At 38.5% G+C, this 17,982-nt stretch overlaps 1 protein-coding gene across 1 annotated transcript; it reads right to left on the reverse strand.

Annotated features, from left to right (window-relative positions):
• Window positions 1-337: 337 nt before the first annotated feature.
• Window positions 338-10,282, reverse strand: MMP8 (matrix metallopeptidase 8). Its single transcript, XM_006907514.2, has 10 exons — window positions 10,105-10,282; window positions 8,503-8,747; window positions 7,683-7,831; window positions 7,470-7,595; window positions 4,619-4,780; window positions 3,181-3,298; window positions 2,175-2,308; window positions 1,471-1,624; window positions 676-779; window positions 338-489 (listed from the first exon to the last, which is right to left on the reverse strand). The coding sequence occupies exons 1-10, from the start codon at window positions 10,213-10,215 to the stop codon at window positions 386-388; spliced, it is 1,407 nt and encodes a 468-aa protein (XP_006907576.1). The 5' UTR covers window positions 10,216-10,282; the 3' UTR covers window positions 338-385.
• Window positions 10,283-17,982: the final 7,700 nt, after the last annotated feature.

Below are 17,982 nucleotides of genomic sequence, written 5' to 3' on the forward strand. Positions count from 1 at the left end.
TCTTACTTCTAACCAAATTATTACTTCTAACCAAAATCCAGTGCTAAATTGCACATAGCAGTATACATAAGACATGTTTAAAGTCAGAAAAGAAAGTAATGAAATAGTGAATACTGAGGTGACAGAGAAGACTTAATCTCCTTCTCTTTGTGATAGATTCACTAACCTGAGATAGAATATAAAAATACTAAATCAGATTCTGTAAATAGTGGAATACTCTAAATGTATTTTTAGTGAGGGCGGGTCCAATAAGTATAGTGATAGCAAACAACATCACTTAATATTGAGAAAACTATAAATGGGACACAATGTAATGCATATGAAAATTAGACTTCTCTTTTATATTCAGAAAATGGATATAGATACACTTGATTTCACTTCAACTTTATCTACAATTAAGCCATCTAATACTTCTGTCAACCCTAGTGACTCTATGACCATTAATATCAAATGCATAATATCTTGGTCCACTGAAGAAAAAGAAGAAGTCTGTAAAAAAAAAAGAAGAAGAAAAAGGAGAGAGAGAGAGACAATGTATTGGATTAACCTGTGGAAGTAAGATCTCAGATGTTTTCAATTAAAAAGACCTCACTCCTATCCCAAGATTACATTCAAATGCAAATGTGTTATTTAAAAATTTAAACAAATTTATTACTAGTATTTTTTACTACTTACTATTTTGCTGGAAAACTGCATCAATTCTACTTTCTATTCCTTGAAAGGTACTTGCTATGCTTTTGGGATAATCTGGGTCCATAGATTGTCTTTGGTTATCATATCTGACGAGAAAAAAGAATATTCTACGTTTTAAGACCAAAATAGTGTATAATGATAATGGTTTTCTTTAAATTTCATATACTTTACAAAGTGCCTTCACATTTATTTTCTCATTCAGTCTTGACAGTATCCTATTAACTGTGACTAAGAATGATTAACTTCTCTACCTATCTATAAGATATAGGGATATCATTAATACTAAACAGGCTTTGGATTGCTGATGCAATGTTATTTTTAAAAAGAAGAGCTATATTTTCTAGAGCTTTTAGTTAATTGGTATGTAACCTGTCATGCTCTCTCTCTCTCTCTCTCCCCCCACCTCAATAAATGTAATAATAAGTCTAACTTGGGTACCAAATTTTGTAGGTGATATGAATAACATTTGCTTGAGTATGTTAGAATTTAACTCATAATTGAGAATTAGCCTAATTCTTTCTTTGCATCCCATCCTAGTACTTTATTAAGATTTGCTCTATTTCACGATATAGAATCCTCAATCCCATTGTGCAGGCATTTTAATTTTTTTAAAATGAAATTTTCGAAAGTCATAGCAACATCAATCACCTTATAAAAAAGAATGCCTATCAAAGATCTCCTAGATTTTTAAAACCAGCTGCCTGATTGTTAGTGGTTTGTACACAGGGTAACTAAACATAGATTTCAATCTCTAGTTGAAAAAATAGTTTACCTTACCTCCAGAACTGGTTGTTTATGAAGAAGTATGTTTTTGAGCTGTAGGAAACAGCTGCATCAATTGCTCGGACACTGCTTGGAAAGCCATAGTTTGAGATATCCTTGGGATAGCCTTGCTGAATGTCATAGCCGCTCAGGGCCCAGTATTGGTTGCCTGCAAATGATTTAGGTTATGCGTTAGATAAAGTTCTTCCATTCCTACAAAATAATGTGGACCACTTCTTAGCCTTTGCATAAATTAATAATAGAAATGAAAATGGGACAAATAGTCTTTAAAAGATAAAGGTGGTAAAGTGAAGTTCGTTGGGCTGTGATAGCCCCAATGGTTCCCCAGCTCCTATAAAAAAAATTCTGACTTCTTAGCTTGACATTTAGGGCCTCATAATTGGATGTCTTATCTCATGTGACAGAGCTTAAGTTACAGCTTTGGAGAATCTTAGAAAATTACATCTGAGATGAGAGTGGAGAAACATTAAAAGTGGCCTATTAATGTTTTTTCATTTTGTAGATGAGAAAACTGAGGCTCAAGTTGACACAGTAGTTAGTGACAGAGCTGGGACCTAACCCAGGATTCTAGATAAAAGCCTGGCCAGCATAACACTCTCTCATTGGCTCACCTTCTCTGAACCTGATAGGGATCACAGAGAAGTCCTTCTCCTCCCTTCGGAGAGAATTAAAATGAGATGAAAACTCTAAGCACTCACCTTTAAATAGGAAAACTAGGTCTCTGTCATAATCCTCATAAGCAGCCTGTATACCACTCGGCAGTTTTGGCCAGAATAGAGAAATAAAATTGAGTTCTACTGTTCGTAGCTGAGGATGCCTTCTCCAGAAGTATCTAAGGGAACACAAGAGAGAGAACCACACACAATGTAATCTAAGTAGGCAGCTTCTGTGAGTTTTGGGCTAGTACTGGCCCTCTTAAGATTGCTGAGAGGATATGGCAACATAATGAATGCAAAGTTTCTAGCAGTGACCAACAGATGGCCCGTGCTTTATGGTGATATTATCCATTTGGTGAATGCTTTACTATTTTCAGAAGGGATCATAGGAGCGACCTTATCCGATTACATTTTTGCACTGTTCTCTCCTCATACATTGACAAGACTTATTTTAGTCTCTTTTATTATTGTTCCTACAATAATTAAAATTTTAATTTAAAATAATTAAAATGTTATTATTGTTCCTACAATAAAAAAGAGACTAAAATAAGTAGTCTCTTTTATTATCGTTCCTCTTTTATTATTCATATTCCTAAATGATGGGAATATTTAGAACACTTCAGCAAAAACAATACAAGTACACTCAGCCTGTGATTACATAATCACAAAATAGCTGATGGAATATTGAAAAATTCAATCACTTAGATGATTTGCCCTGCAGTTTATTAAGTGATAATTTCCATTTACTTGACTGAATTTGGGTGGAACTGAATGATGCTTTGGTGTCAGATGAACCTGGCTATGGAGTTCCCAAGCAGCTAGAACCCATTTTTGTTTACGTCACCACAAACATCTGAATGTTCATGAATGTTTCAGTTTTCTTTTCCTGGATGTTCCAGTTACCCAGAAAACACTGTACATTCCAACAAGATGCATATGTGTAGAATTCAAAGGAAAAGCTAAGTAATGTGTAATGTGTGACTTAATTAGAATCCAGTTCTAAGTTATGCCAAAAGAAGCCAAAGGAAGGAATAGTTTAATCTTATACTTGTCTTTAAAGAAAAATATTTCTCCGCGGAGTGTGGTGATAGCATCAAATGTCAGACGGGGGTCACAGGTTGTGGGTGTGCTTGGTCCAGTTGGTTGGATAGGGTTCTTTGAAAGACCTGAAAAAAAAAAAGGCTTTTTATAAGCATAAGTCCAGTGTGATTTTTTTAATTGTGTTTCAGTACTTCTCAGGATGGTGAGGGGTCTTCACATGAGGAGAAATGCTACCAGGCTATTACACAAGGCATCAAAGTAACTGCACATTTGGCCCTCTTAATTTTTTTTTTTAAATATGAGTGATAGTGATTTTCAGAGACAATTCCAGGTTAAACTGTGAAGTAAAGAAATTAGAATTCTATGACCCCTCACTTAAAATCCTAATCCCATCCTTCTCCCCTCTCTTGCTTCCTCTTTCTGCTTTTTCGATCACTTACTATCCAGTTTCTACTTCCCCACCAAAATCCAGCTTCAGGAAAGGAGCTGATATCAGTCTTTTACCTCTTAGCATAAATCTAAGTCAAATTTTAGCAATATTTTAATTTGTTTTCTCATTGTAGAATGAAGGGCTATACTAATAGTTATGAGAATTTAAAACATTGGTGAGCAAAGGAAAGAAGTGTTTTGGGGGGGAGAGGAGCTGGGGAATACAGTTAGAGTAGGTCTTGTCATTCCTAAAAATACTACGGTGAAAAAGTTCCCTAATCGTGGTGCCCTGGCACACTTGGTTTTATAATGCTGTCCCATCAGAGAGGGCAGAACGTTTTCCCCAATTCCACTCCACTCCACTCCACTGTCTTCCATTCCACTCCTCTCTATTCCACTCCCTTCAATACTTTAATTTTAGAGCTACAAACCGCTTCTCTGTTTTCATGTTCTTACTCACAGCCACTAGAGGGCAAGAGAAATGCACTGGTCTTACCCAGATAGTGTGTACTTATAACAAGACCAAAGGCTTCTATATCCCTCCCTGGAAAGTTTGTCATGTCTTTAAAAAATGTTACTTTCTCTCCATACTCCATTCCCATTCCCCTCCTTACCCCACAGACAACCATCTAAATGTATTCAATATATACCTTTTTGTTAGCATGTTTCTTGAAAATGCCTGTCTTTGTCTAAGTACATTTTAAAGTTGCGTAGATTCATATTTTGTGTAATTTGATTCATACACTGTGTAATATGTATCATTCTGTTTCTTTTCCATGAAGTGCAATGTTTTAAAGACCGGTCAATGTTGTTGCCATATGTTCATCTAATTTAGTGCTTCTCACTAAGTGCACATCACTTTGTGGCATGGATCCAGCACATTCTACCTGCACATTCTCCTCCCCATAGACTCCCAGGTGCTCTCCAACTTCTATCACCACATAGAGGGCTGCAACAAACACCATTGGCATGCCCAGGTCTCACCGTGTGCTGCAGTGTTCTTCAGATGACCTTACCATAGAGGGCCTGAATGCCGTTGATGTCATCTTGAGGGAGTGAGTAGGTGCTGGTGTCGCTGTAAGCGTAGTTGGGATACATCAGAGCACCCGGGTCAGAGGAGTGAGAGAGTCCCAAGGAATGGCCAAATTCATGGGCAGCAACAAGAAACAAGTTGTAATCTGAAATGCAAGCATGTGTGGTTAATGGCTCCAAGTGTATCCAAGTGTGGTGGAAATGTCCTCTCAAGGAATGTGGCTTCTAACCCAAAACTGCCTGGAGATATAACTCTGGAGATATAGCCTGGAGATATAGCCTGGAGAGATAGCCCATGTCTGTCTTTCTCTTTTTTCCTTCAGGTACCTGAAGAAATGAAGATTAAAAGGAATCAATGTAGGCATTATAGGTTGAGATTAGATGAATGTGAGCTTCTTATGAAATCTTAGAATCAAGAAAAAACTGCCTTTATTCTGATTCTCGTATTTAATCGATGTGGACCTGAGGCTTAGAGAAATGATGGCAGAGCCATTCTGAGGTCTTGTGACTCTCAGAAGCCCTCTCCTCTTGTGCAGCCACTCATACTCCTCTCCAGTCTCCCAGGCCCTCAGCCCCATTAGTAGAGTCTCAATAAACAGAGAGTAAGATGAAAAGTCTGCCAGGCAGCAGAGTAGCCTTAGATGCAGAGCTGATTCACTTATCACCCATAGCCTCACACCAGCTCTTCCTTGATTCTAAGCTCTCCAAGCAGCTACCAGAAGGAGACAAACCCTCCCTCTTATTGCTCCCTTCTCTCACCTTTTAACTTATACGAACATAGTGCCTTTCACAACTGGGAACTTAAGTACTTCCAAGGCTTGTACTTCTTATCAAATAAAGCCTAAGAACCTTTGCTAAGTCCAAGGTCCCTCTGCTTGGCTCCAGCAGATATCTGAGGGCTTGACTTCTGATGTGACTCCTTCATTCCGCTAGTCTATGTGCCACCTCACGAACACACTGTGCATTTTCTCACATGTGGACATTTTAAATCATAGTTGTAGAGTGCTTTCTATATGCTAGGAAGGGTAATATAATTTAATCCATTTTATGAAGTATTGTCAGAAATATTTTTACAGTAAGGAACTGAAGCCCACAGGTTTTGAATATCTTGTTATTAGTCTTACAACTAATAGGTGGTAGAGCTGGGGTCAAACCCCAGGTATGATGGCAAGACTTGTACTCTTACCGCAGTGTTCAACTTCCTGTTGATAAGTAGCCTTGTAAAATTCTACCCATGCTCCAAGATTTGCTTTCTTGATCACTATATCCTTCCATTTTGAGTGCCTGGAGTACCTTGAGAGGGGGTTCTGGGGGGTTATTATGACAAATAGTCTGGAAGGGGAGATAGATGCAAGAAGTTGAATGCACAGAATAATGAGAAGAGCAGCTAGAGAAGGAGAAACAAAGGCTGTTGGGATTCTGAGGAGGAAGGCCTCATTTCAGGCTGACAGATAAGACAGGTTGGCATTCGAGATAGCATAGGAAGAAAGAAATTTTGAAAGGTGGGGTTTGAGGTGTGGGGAAGGGTATTTTAGGAAGAAGAAGCAATGTAAGCAAATATTGAGAAATTGAAAAGCACACGGTGTGATCTAGGAATAGTGAATGCACAATGTGTCTGCTGTATGTGAAATATGAAGACAAGTCATGAAAGATGAGGTTGGAAAATCACCAAGAACCTTCAGCACCAAGTGAAAGTATTTGGACATTATTTGGTTCAGAAAATGTAAACACTGAAAGTTTTCAGCAGGGGACTAATTTAATCCCAGATGGGCTTTCCAAAGACAAGCCTTGCTGAAGTATAGGGGAAAATTTGAGAGCAGAGATTGGAGGTGACCAGGCTAGGTGGGAGTCTGGATCATTTCATTCAAATCAGAGGTAATGACCGTCTACACTAGTGGGGAGAACAATAGAAATGCAAAGTAGTGGAGAATGTTATCTGTCTTTGGGTACATGCAGCGCCTAGCACAGGGACTTAGGTATAATAAACACAATATGTATGTTGAGGAAACGGAGGGAGAAACAAGGCCAAGAAAGGTAAGAGTTTCCTTTTCTATTATTTTCTAAAAGATGCTCTGTGACATACTGTCACCTCATGGCCTTGTGAAGTACCACATGGACTGGGTATACCTGTCCTTATCTTCAGTTCTTCCCTTCAGTTGGTCAACTCTTCTTATTCTGAGTCTTCTGAAAGGGATGGTTTGCTACGTAGGAACATATGATTGAAAAAGAGCTAGGTGAAGACAAAATAACTAGATAAAAAAGAAGATGGCTGCTCTTTTCTATGTAGGAGGGTTTTCTAAATGAACTCAATTATTTCTGAATTTCCTAAAATAGGACTTTTTTCAAACATCATTAAATTTTAGAATATTAAAAGAATAATAAACCCTAAGACAGTCAGTGGTCAGCAAACTTTTTCTGTAAGGATCCAGATAGTGAACATTTTAGGCTTTGTGAGTGATATGGTCTCTGTCACAACCACTCAGCTCTACCATTGTAGCATGAAAACAGCCATAGATGATACATAAACAAATAAGTATGGTCCTGTTCCAGTAAAACTTTATTTACATGAACAGGGCCAGGTAGGATTTAACTATAGTCTGTAGCTTTCTGATTCCTGCCCTAGGAAACAAGGTCAGTAATTAGCCTCAGGATTTTTTTTTAAAAAAACCTAAATTGACTTAGTATCTTGAGATAGCAAAAATTTAAATGGTCAGTTTGTGTGAGTTTGAAGTGTTACAAAAAAATTGTGTGTGTGTGTTTGCATGTAAGGGTAAATTATAATGTGGCAAATGTTTATTCAGAAGCTGCAAGTTGACCTAAACTTGGTTAACTTACTTTCGGGGGTTTTGGTCCATGTTTCTTCTGCATCAAAATGAGCATCTCCTCCAATACCCAGACCTGGCTGAAAGGCGTGAGCAAGGATTCCATTGGGTCCATCAAATGGAGAATTGTCACCATGAGCTGAAATAAAACAATTTGTATTAGGCCTTTGCCAAGTCTCATGTTAGTCAGAGAAAGCAAAATTGAGCATGACCGCTTCGAGCTCACCTCTTTGGGCAAAAGCAATATTGATGTCTGCTTCTCCCTGCGAGACCTTAGTGAAGGTCAGCTGTGATGCGTTACTCCAGACTTCAAAGGCTTTCTCAATAGCTGCTTCCACATCAGCCTTTGACAGTTGAGGGGTATAGTTAATAATCCTTCAAAATGAGAATATATGTGAAGGGCTCATAATTGTTCAGAACAGCAGTCCATCAACAGATTGTGTTTCTCCATTTTGGAGTGAGTTACATATGTGACAAGCTACCACTGGAGAGGGTATAAGGAGGGAGTACAGGGCTCAGGGTTGAAGACAGACATGGGTTCTGGACAAGTTACTGCATATCTTTAAACTCAATTTCTTTATTTATAAAATTAGGATAGTAAAATATTACTCCTTTCATAGGGTTGGTGTAGGGGATTAAATACATGTAAAACATTTAGTCCATTATGCGGCCAATAGTAGCATTCGATAAATATTGGGTATTATTATTATTATTATTATTATTATTGGCTGCACAAAAGCTGGGGCTAGTTTCTCTCCAGCAATGATAAGGATTTTGGGAGTGTTAAGTGAGTTCTTATAGAGGCTGTCACATTGCCATAGTCTTCCTTGGGTTATTAGAGAAGGAAAACAAAAATGGTGAAGAGAACCCAGGGGATGTTTACCCTTTTAATCTCATACTCATTCAATAGAATCTAAACTCTACAAGGGCAGGGATATTTATTTATTTGTCCTGGTGTATCTCCAGTCCTGGAACAGTGCCTGGCACATAATAAATGCTCAATAAACACTGGATGAATGAATGGATTTTGAAAATGGAAATGTCACCTGTAGGTCAGGTCAGTTTGTTTCCACTTGGGATTTCCTGGTGTTAACAGAAAACCGCCATGGTCAGGCACTCCACAGCGAGGCTTTTGCATCATCTCCAGAGTTTCCGTATTTGGCTTCCCAGTCACATTCAACCCAAAGAATCGCTGCATTTCTTTGAGTGTTTCAACAATCACACTAGTGCCATTTTTCCTTTCAAATTTAGAGCTGTTTCGTGGCAACTGGTAGAAGTGTTCTAGGTAACTCTGGACAAAGACAAATATGTAAGGAAGGTAACTTGCTGTGGAATTACCTTTGATTCTCGGGGCATTTTGCATTCTTTTTAAGTTTCTGCAGACTTATAACAGTCTAATAACCTGATAGTCACAGGAACAAAAACATTAACTCATAGGTTGACTTTGAGAGAAGAGTGCCTATTGGAACTTGCTGAGATGACAATTCAGGTCCTAGCTCATCGCATTGCTTCTCAAATGAGAATTGACAATTTCAAAAGAACTCAAACCACAGCACCACTGCCATTAGCATTTTGTCCACCTCAGCAGCAATTTGAAAGGGGAGATACTCATTAGGAAGTAAAGGTTCTGAAGGGCGTTAATCATAAGACTTTTTCTTTCACCTTAAGCATCCTGTGAACACCTGGCACTTTGCAAGTGACACAGGACAGAGAACTTCCATGCTCTCAGATTGGTTTGGGTTCAAATCTAAGTTCTGCTACAAATTGAGTTCTTGGACATATCATTTAACTGACTTAAGATTCACTTTCATCTCTAAAGTGGAAATAATAATACCACTTTCACGGGGTTGTCATGAAGATGAAATGAGATAATATTTATGAAATATTTAGCAGAATGCCTGGTACAGAGTAAATACTCAATAAACTCTAGCTATTAGCCCAGAGATTACTATTACCATTGTAGGAGATATTTTTAAAAGGTAAAAGAAACAAAAGAAACAAGAATAATGCTTTTCTAAAACCGTAATGCTAAGAAAATTGTGCATGACAAATTTGTGACAGCCTTCTCTTGTGTTTCTTAAAAATTGGGCCTGATGTTCATACTGTGAAACAATGGAAAAAAACTACTGGTTCTGCTTTTATAGTGCTTCCAAGAGTTTATAAACAGCCCCATAATGTGGTGTAAAGAAATCTGATTTACTCTAAACTGATTTTTATTCCTTATAGTTTCCCATCCTCATGTGCCCTTGTACACCTGGCATTTTTGGCTGCAAAGACAAGTCATATGGAAAGCACTAGACATGTATTAACCAGATTGCAGATATTCTAGAAGGGAAAATCTTAGGTAAGTAAAAAAGAAAACCACTTAGTTTTGTAATTAAAACCATTCCTTCTAAACGTATTCCCCAGCTTGAGGCAGCTTGGCAGCAGTATTTTCCCAGGGTCTGAAGAACCTAGCTTGTTTTCATGCCTGGTTTTGAGAGAATCCAACTTGGAACCCTCCAAATCACTGAAACGAGATGTTCAAACTCAAACAAATCACCCACAAAATTTCTTTCAGGCTGTTTTTAACTAACAAGAGAACACAACCAATGTAATTTCCTAATAACCAGCAAATCAATTAACCACCCACCTAACTGTCAATTTACCTGAACAACGTGTATACTTTTCTCTTCTTGGAATGTAGAAGGTACTGGAAAGGCCTTGGAAAACTGCATGTGGAATAAGAGCAGAAGTGGAAGCATCTTTCGTCTGAACATGGCCTTTCCTCCAAACTCTGCTTCTCTTGGCCTTCCTCTCTGCCACTCTGGTCCTTCCCCTGGTGGGTGCCCTGACATTTACAGCATCATGTGTTCCTCACTGCTCTCTTTTGGTCCCTTATAAAGCCATGTCCTAAACAGTTGCCACATCAGGAATGTGAAGAAACACAGGTTAATTACACTCTGACAATTTTGCAATGTTATAATGTGATTTAGTACCCCAAAATGGAGGATTCTTCCCACAGGAAATAAAGTATTTGTAAACTTGCTACTCTTTGCTTTGAGGGTTTTTAGTAAGATATTTACTTTTGTAAAATTGTCTGGTCAAGGAAAAGGAATAAGAGACTAATCCCAAAGTTAACGAACAGCAGTTATCTACGGGTTTGCATTTGTGGGTTTGTAAGATGCTGAGGCTCTATTAATTTACTCAGGGGGATATTGTTAGCTTAGTGGCGGGTATCTTGAGACTAAGGAGCCCAATTTGAGAATCTCTGTGCTTACCCACCCTTGCTGTATGTGAGGAGAGTGTGCCTGGGCGTGTTGTGACAAAGCAAGATTTGTATGGGGGTCTTGGAGCAGCTTCTGGAGGATGTGGTTTTGGCATCGATGTATTAGAATATCTATCTCCAGCTTATGAGCTGGTTTTCCACAGAAAAGATGAAGAAAGCAATACTGATGATGATAATAATAAATGTTTGCTGAATATTTATTATGTCCCAGACATACATACTGTACAAATATTACCTCCAGTCATCCTCATGTGGCCTTGGGAGGTCAGATGAAATCAAATCCAGAGAAGTGAGATGATTTGTACAGGTCATATGCTCAATTTGTGAAGGAACCAGAGTTCAATCCCAGGTGGTATGTTTAGAGAGACTGAGCTGGCAGCTGCTATATCTGGCTGTTCTATAGTCTCCACTCGAATGTCCGACTGGTCCATAATGGAGCAGTAGCTCTAGGCCTGTGACAACTGGGTTATGTTGCCTGTGTTCATGGAGGAGACCAGAGGGAGAGAGAATGAGATGTCGCATGTTCCCTAGGGAAAATGACACTGAGAGAGAATTTGCAGACAATGTGGCTACTTACGAGGCTATATTGGTCAGGGCCCTTGGGCATGCTTTTCAAATCATGTCACCTCTTCCCACTCGCTTTGACTCTGCATGCATGTAGGTCATGTTACCATACAGTCTTTGTATATATTCATTTACATATATTTATATGTATTCTGAAAGGCAGATATCTTGTATATAAATATATGTCAACATGTATGATATGTAATGTATATGTCACATAATGTCAATAATGTCTTTGTTTGAGATGCCGGGGTAAGTAGTTCAGTTCCCTCCTGCTGTTTCTTACAATCGTTGTAAACAATCTAAAGAAGTGTGTCTTGGGTTAGAACATATCTGGGCAGAAGATTAGTGTTCATATGTAGATTCCTGCATTCATTCAAAACACATTTCCTGACATCGCCATATGCCAGGTGCTATGATAGGTAATTGATTGTTAAATATAAGTTAATTGCAATTCAGATGAAATGCTGTGGGAGTCTGGAGGGAAAAAACAATAGTGGTGGTGGAGGGTAGGAAGTGTGGAATCAAGGAAGGCTTCATGATGGGGGCAGAATTTGAACTGGACCTTGAAGGAGAAATAGATAGTGGACATGCAGAAATGTGGTGATCCATTCTTGTACACATGTGGTAGCATTTCCCCTCCAACTTGTTCAAGATGTTCTAAGGTCATGATCATGTTAACCCTTCCTAGGTGCACAAGTTAGTCATAACGTGGCTTCCCCCACATTAGGTCTTTAGTGAAAAAACCTTTTCTTACTAAACAAGAATGCCTTAACATTGATCTACACTATGTTGAATTATTTTGAAGTACCGACTTGTTTACAAGATTTATAAATACACTTTCTTTTGAACATAATGGTGAGTGATTTAGATAAGAATTTAACACTTTGGTGATCTCAGTTCTTTGGCATTGGTATAAATGTGTTGAAAAACAGAATTGTTGGGTCTGGATCCCTGACAATAGGTCCAGCCACATTTGTTTCCAGGGCCTCTGGCTTTTGCTTTCTGAATCTTTTCTTCACAACTAATCACTACCTGCCTGCATGGTGTCTGTACTTCACCCCTTTTGATGCCTGAAACCCAGAATTCTTGCAGGCCCCCTTCCTGACCCTCCCGAAAATCCTGATCAGCTATCAGTCATTTACACTTCAGTGTGAACTTAGGGGCTATTTCCTTTCAGGTCAATTTCTTACTAGGAAAAAAACCAAGCAAACAAAATTTTTAAAAATAAAGGCATTGTTCCCTATAAAATGAATTTCAGAGCAAGTAAGAAGATGAAGAAAATTTAGTTTCGGATAGAAATAATACAATCAAGGCAAGGAGGATAGTTCTGTTTCCCTAATGCCACCACCAGTAGATAGCCACCTAGTCTGATCATCTGATGTGCTGGTCCACAGCAGAGATAACAAGTTGTATTTTCATAGCTCAGTTTTGCTTTTTAGGGTTAAAGAGATGAAACTGAATGCATAGATATAGTTTGTCTTTTTTTAGTTAAAGAGAAAAACAAAAGAACTGGTCTAGCCAGTTGGGATGAACATAGGTAGCTAGGAAAGCTGCCTGGAAGTGTTTGTGTGTGCTTGAATCTTGAAGGATAGGTCGGAGTTTGCCAATAAGGAATGTGAACCAGTAGAGGAATCAGCATGCACTAAGCTCAGAAGTATACCCAGTAAAGTATATGGCTAATTTGATTTATATAAGCCAAGGCAAAGTGTCCTTTGCATTAGGCATTTTTGAACTTTGATGATTAGGATGATATTTATACAGTCTGATCAAGTTAACAGGGTGATTGTTGGGGTCAGTCGTGGAGAAGGGTAAAGAGCATTGGACTTAAAATTATACAAACTGGATTAAAATTGTAGTTCTGCCACTTCCTACTTATACAACTTTTAGCAAATCATCTGGATTTTTCTGAAGCTCAACTTCCACATCTATAAAACTGGTACATTAATGTCTCCCTCTTATGGCATCGAGAGGATTAGATGAGATAGTATACGTAAAAGCTCTGCGTAAACCCTCTAATGTGGTATCCTTTTTGTATGATGAATGTGATAAAATTATGACCATCCTAGTTCATGTGTCCATTCTGTGAATTGAGTTAGCAATGTTGAAAAGGTCCCCTTTTAAGAAAGAGAAGTACTTTAAAGTTAAGCCACAGAATGATGAAGTAACTTCCATACAGCTTGAAGCCAGGGAACATATGCCTATACTTACACACCCATTGCACTGAATCTAAGTGGTTAAGTTAAAATTACACAAACCAGCATATATTAACCACTGTGCTAAGCTGGCAATCTTTACTATCAAGTGAGAGAAATATGTATGTTAGGTGTCTATACTATGTAGGACTCTGTCTAAGACATCCACTATCTATTATCTTCCTTAAGCTTCATAACAACCCAAGGAAGTAGGGGTTATTATCTATTATCTCCATTTTAAAGATAAGGACACCGAAGTTCAGAGATCTGATTCAAACTTACTATTCCATTTATCCTTCCTAGTAATCCTCTTTGTTCTCTCTGTGGGGAAAAATTTAGAATAAGGCAATGATTCCCAGTCTCAGCTCTACATCAGAATCTGTATTAAAAATACAGATGTGGGCTCCAATTCAGCTACTGAGCCAAAAGCTTTGAAGTAGGGCCCAGGCACATACAATTTTAGAGAGCACCCCAGGTGGCTCTGAGAATGAGTTAAGAATCTCTGTTGTAAGAGAAGATAGAGAACATACAACAAGAGAGGCAACCATCCACACCTTAGGGTTTCTAAGAGGGAACAAGTGACACCAAATTGGGGAGGTCAGCAAAGTCTTCATGGAGGAAGTGGCCCTTGAGATGAATTTTGAACGATAGATTGAAGTTTTGCATCGAGATCGGAGTGAATGAGGGTGAGATTGGAAGAAACAAAGAACAAGGGCAGAGAGATGAGAAACCTTGAGTTATATTTAGGGATTAAAAAGGTTCTAGGTGATTAAACACAGAATTTATAAAGAGAAGTAGGTTGACATGGTAGATTGGAACCAGAAGGTGGAGGGGCAGAAATGGAACATTAAAGGTCAATAGCATGCAGTCATTGTTGGTTTCTGGGCTGACTTATAATGCTAACCTGGCCACAATATCTAGGACAGGCTGAGGTGGGGAGAAGCTGTAAGTAAGGAGAATAATTTAAGATTCAGTGAAAGTTCCCAAGGATCTGCCTTTGGAGTGAATAAGATTCAGTGAAAGTTCCCAAGGATCTGCCTTTGGAGTGGCCACAGGTCTTCCTCCATAAAGAAGAGAGTCTCACCTCTTCGTGCAGGGATGGATGGTGAAGAAATTAGGTTGACAGGGACAGGAGGGAACCTGGGCCATCGCACTGCACATCTCCAGGGGTGGCCATTTATGTCACAGACATAGACTGGGGAATCCAAACTGGATATCAGTTATCTGGATAAAGTAAGAGCTGTTGTCTTGGGGATGGCGGGTAGGAGCCACGTTAGTGCCAGGGCTTGAAGAAATTAGAGATGTGGTAGTGAATTCAAAAGCTGTGGTAGTAAATTCAGCAGGCAGATGAGGCCAGTAAAACATGGCTGAGCAGTTGTGTTGGCTCAGGCAAGTGAGAAGGTGACTACGATTAGCAACAAGGGTACAATCCTTTGCTTGCTTATTAGCATCAAACGTTTTCATTTATTCCCCCATTTTAACTCCCCTCCCAACTAGAGAACATTGAAGATAAGACAGAATGGAGAAAATGACCCCTTGGTAATCATTAACTGTCCACAAACCAGCTCGACAGAGACACATGAGAACAGACCATTACATGATAAGCATTTCCATTCCAAGCTGCTCTGTGTTTCTGGAGGAAGGAAACTGTTGACTTAATTTGCCAAAATTCTCTTCCTTCCTCAATCGGTCCAGCTCTGTGGCTGAGATATTTCATTTTTCTTCAGCTGTGTGTTTTCTAAATTTTCTCCACTCTTTCTTGTCTAACTTCATGCCCAGTTATGTCAAGAGATGACATTGCTTCCTATCATAGGTGCAATACCTCATTTTCTCTCATTTCCACCATGAAAAGTCTGATTTCCCTTATCCAAGGCTCCCAATAACTGTCCTTTAGAGTGTCTACAGATCTCTCTGTAGTCTCACACCAGTACCTATCCGATTTATACATTCTCTCTAGTCTTTTCTCCCCTCTCCATCTTTGGCACCTTCCCCTCTGTCTAAAATGCCACCAGACTTCCTCTATTAAAACAAAATAAACCAATATCCTTCTGTCTTAGGATGACCTGCTCCCAGTCCAGTTCCCAATATGACTTTCAATGCCATGAACATATCATGTGACTATTTATGGAGCAGCCATTGTAAGTTAGGTGCTATAGTATGGGCATACCTCCTTTGATTGTGCTTTGCTTTATTGTGTATTGCAGATATTGGCGTATTTTATAAATTGAAGGTGACGACGTGGCAAGTCTGGGTCTTTTTTCCACAGGCTCAGATGATGGTTAACATTTGTTTAGCAATAAGGTGTTATTTAATTAGGGTTTGTACATTGTTTATTTTTTAGATAATGCTATTGCACACTTAATAGACTACAATTTAGTGTAAACATAACCTTTATGTGCACCGAGAAACCAAAAATTTGTGACTCCCTTTATTGCAACATTCACTTTACTATGGTGGTCTGGAACTGAACCTACAATATCTCCAGGGCATGCCTGTAAATACCTTTGCAAAGTCACTTTCATGTAAATCTCTTAAAAATGGCTTTTTAAAGCAATACAGAAACTGAGGATCATAGAGGTTAAGTGAATTACCCAAGTTCACACAGCTAGCAGGTATGTAATGTAAGGCAGATTTTGGCATCCAGATTAGGTTTCATAACTCTAACACCTAAGCTTTTTCCATTAAAGCTCAACAAAGTCATAGAGTTGACCTTTCACCTTAGTAGCTTCTTCAGTTTGAATGTTATACTAAGACACCATAGGCATATTCCAATCCTTCTTTCCTTCCTCCAAATTCTACAAGTGTGATTGCTTAGTACATGAGAACAGAACTTCAGAGAAGCCTGTGATGGCAAGCCTGAGGGCCCACATGTGGAAGAGAAGTCTGGAGACCTGGGTTTTACCCTTCTCTACCATCTACCTGATCTTGTACAAATTCCTTCATGACTGTGAGTCAATTTTACATCCCCAATTGACCACTTACTGTTGTGGAACCCTGAACAACTCATTTAATATCATTAAACCTCAGTTTCCTCATGTATAAAATGGTCTTAACAATAGTACCTATATTGTAGAAATATTGTGAAGATTAGATATAGATATGCGTGAAAAACTTAATACATGGTACAAAATAACAGATAAGAATTACATTTCTCTGACAAGTGGATAGGAAAGTATCTCACAGGACAGCCATGGGTTCTAAGGAGGTAACAGATGAAAAGCAGTTTATAAACTATGAAGTGTTGTTTAAAGTATTTATTTCATTTAAAAAGTCATTTATTTAAAAATATTTTAGTAATACAGGAATACATTGCTAATTTTAAAAAAAAATTTCAAACACTTAGAAGTATGAAAAATAAATATGGAGCTCCCTAAGCCCTCCACCTCACTTCACTCCCCAACTTTAGAGGTGACCACTGTTAACATTTTGATGTGTCTCCATCCAGATATTTTTCTTTGTCTTAATGCCGAAGACTGCTATTTGTTACAGAAGACGTTTCCAGGACTATAGTCTACCCCTAGTGTAAAATGTCAGATGCTCCAAGGCCAAAATTGAAAAAAAACAAGGCCTAAATCAATCAGAATTATCAGTCAGTCAGCCAAGCTAGTGCTGGTCATGCCCAAGTAGACCCAGTAGAGGGCAATCATAGTCTACTTGAGCTGTGAGCTGATTGGTCAGGTCAATAGTCTGAAATAGAAATGTAAACACAGATGACTATTATCTTATTTAATAAGGATGAACCCAGGGCTTGAACAAGGCAGATTAGTTGGAGAACTGGGCAGTGGAGACTCAGCTAAGTAAGGCTTATTAAAATGTCCAGTCTGTGGTAGATGAGAATACAGAATGAGAAATTCCATAGAGTGGCCACAAAGTCCCTAAACCCATAATTTGTCCTCCATTAATGAAAGATTATCTTCTTAATGCCATATCGTGGCTAGCAGTTTTAGAATGTCACTGATAGGGCCATATGCAGTCACACAGTGGCCATCACACAGCTTTTCTTTTTTTTTTTTTAACATGTTTATGCATTTATTTATTTTACTTTATTTTTTAAATTAAGTTTATTGGGGTAACGTTGGTTAATACAATTATATAATTTTCAGGTATACGTTATAATTTGACATCTATATATTCTATTGTGTGTTTACCACCAAAGTCCAGTTTCCTTCAGCTACCATATATTTGATCTCTTTACCCACTTCACCCTCCTCCTACTCCCCTATATTTGACCCCCTATACTCCATCTACCACCCCTCTCCTCCCCCACCCCCTACCCTCTGGTAACCGCTAGTCAGTCCATGTCCATGAGTCTCTGTTTGTTTGTCCTGTTCATTTGTTGCTTTTAGGTTTATATCCCATGTATAAGTGATATCATGTGACTTTCAGCTTTTTCTGTCTGACTTATTTTGCTTAGCATGATTATCTCAAGATCCTTCCATGTTGTTACAAATGGCAGTATTTCATCTCTTCTTATAGCTGCGTTGTATAAGTTAATTTTT

Source organism: Pteropus alecto, unplaced genomic scaffold (assembly GCF_000325575.1).
Source record: "Pteropus alecto unplaced genomic scaffold, ASM32557v1 scaffold12, whole genome shotgun sequence".
Lineage (NCBI taxonomy): Eukaryota > Metazoa > Chordata > Mammalia > Chiroptera > Pteropodidae > Pteropus > Pteropus alecto.

What these genes read in the sequence shown, in the direction of transcription:
- MMP8 (XM_006907514.2), bottom strand. Translation starts at nt 10,215, where the DNA reads ATGTTCAGACGAAAGATGCTTCCACTTCTGCTCTTATTCCACATGCAG. An exon ending in CAAACTGACCTGACCTACAG is followed by an intron (nt 7,832 to 8,502) that starts GTGACATTTCCA and finishes CTCATTTTGAAG; the next exon opens with GATTATTAACTATACCCCTC. An exon ending in ATAAACAACCAGTTCTGGAG is followed by an intron (nt 780 to 1,470) that starts GTAAGGTAAACT and finishes TTTTCTCGTCAG; the next exon opens with ATATGATAACCAAAGACAAT.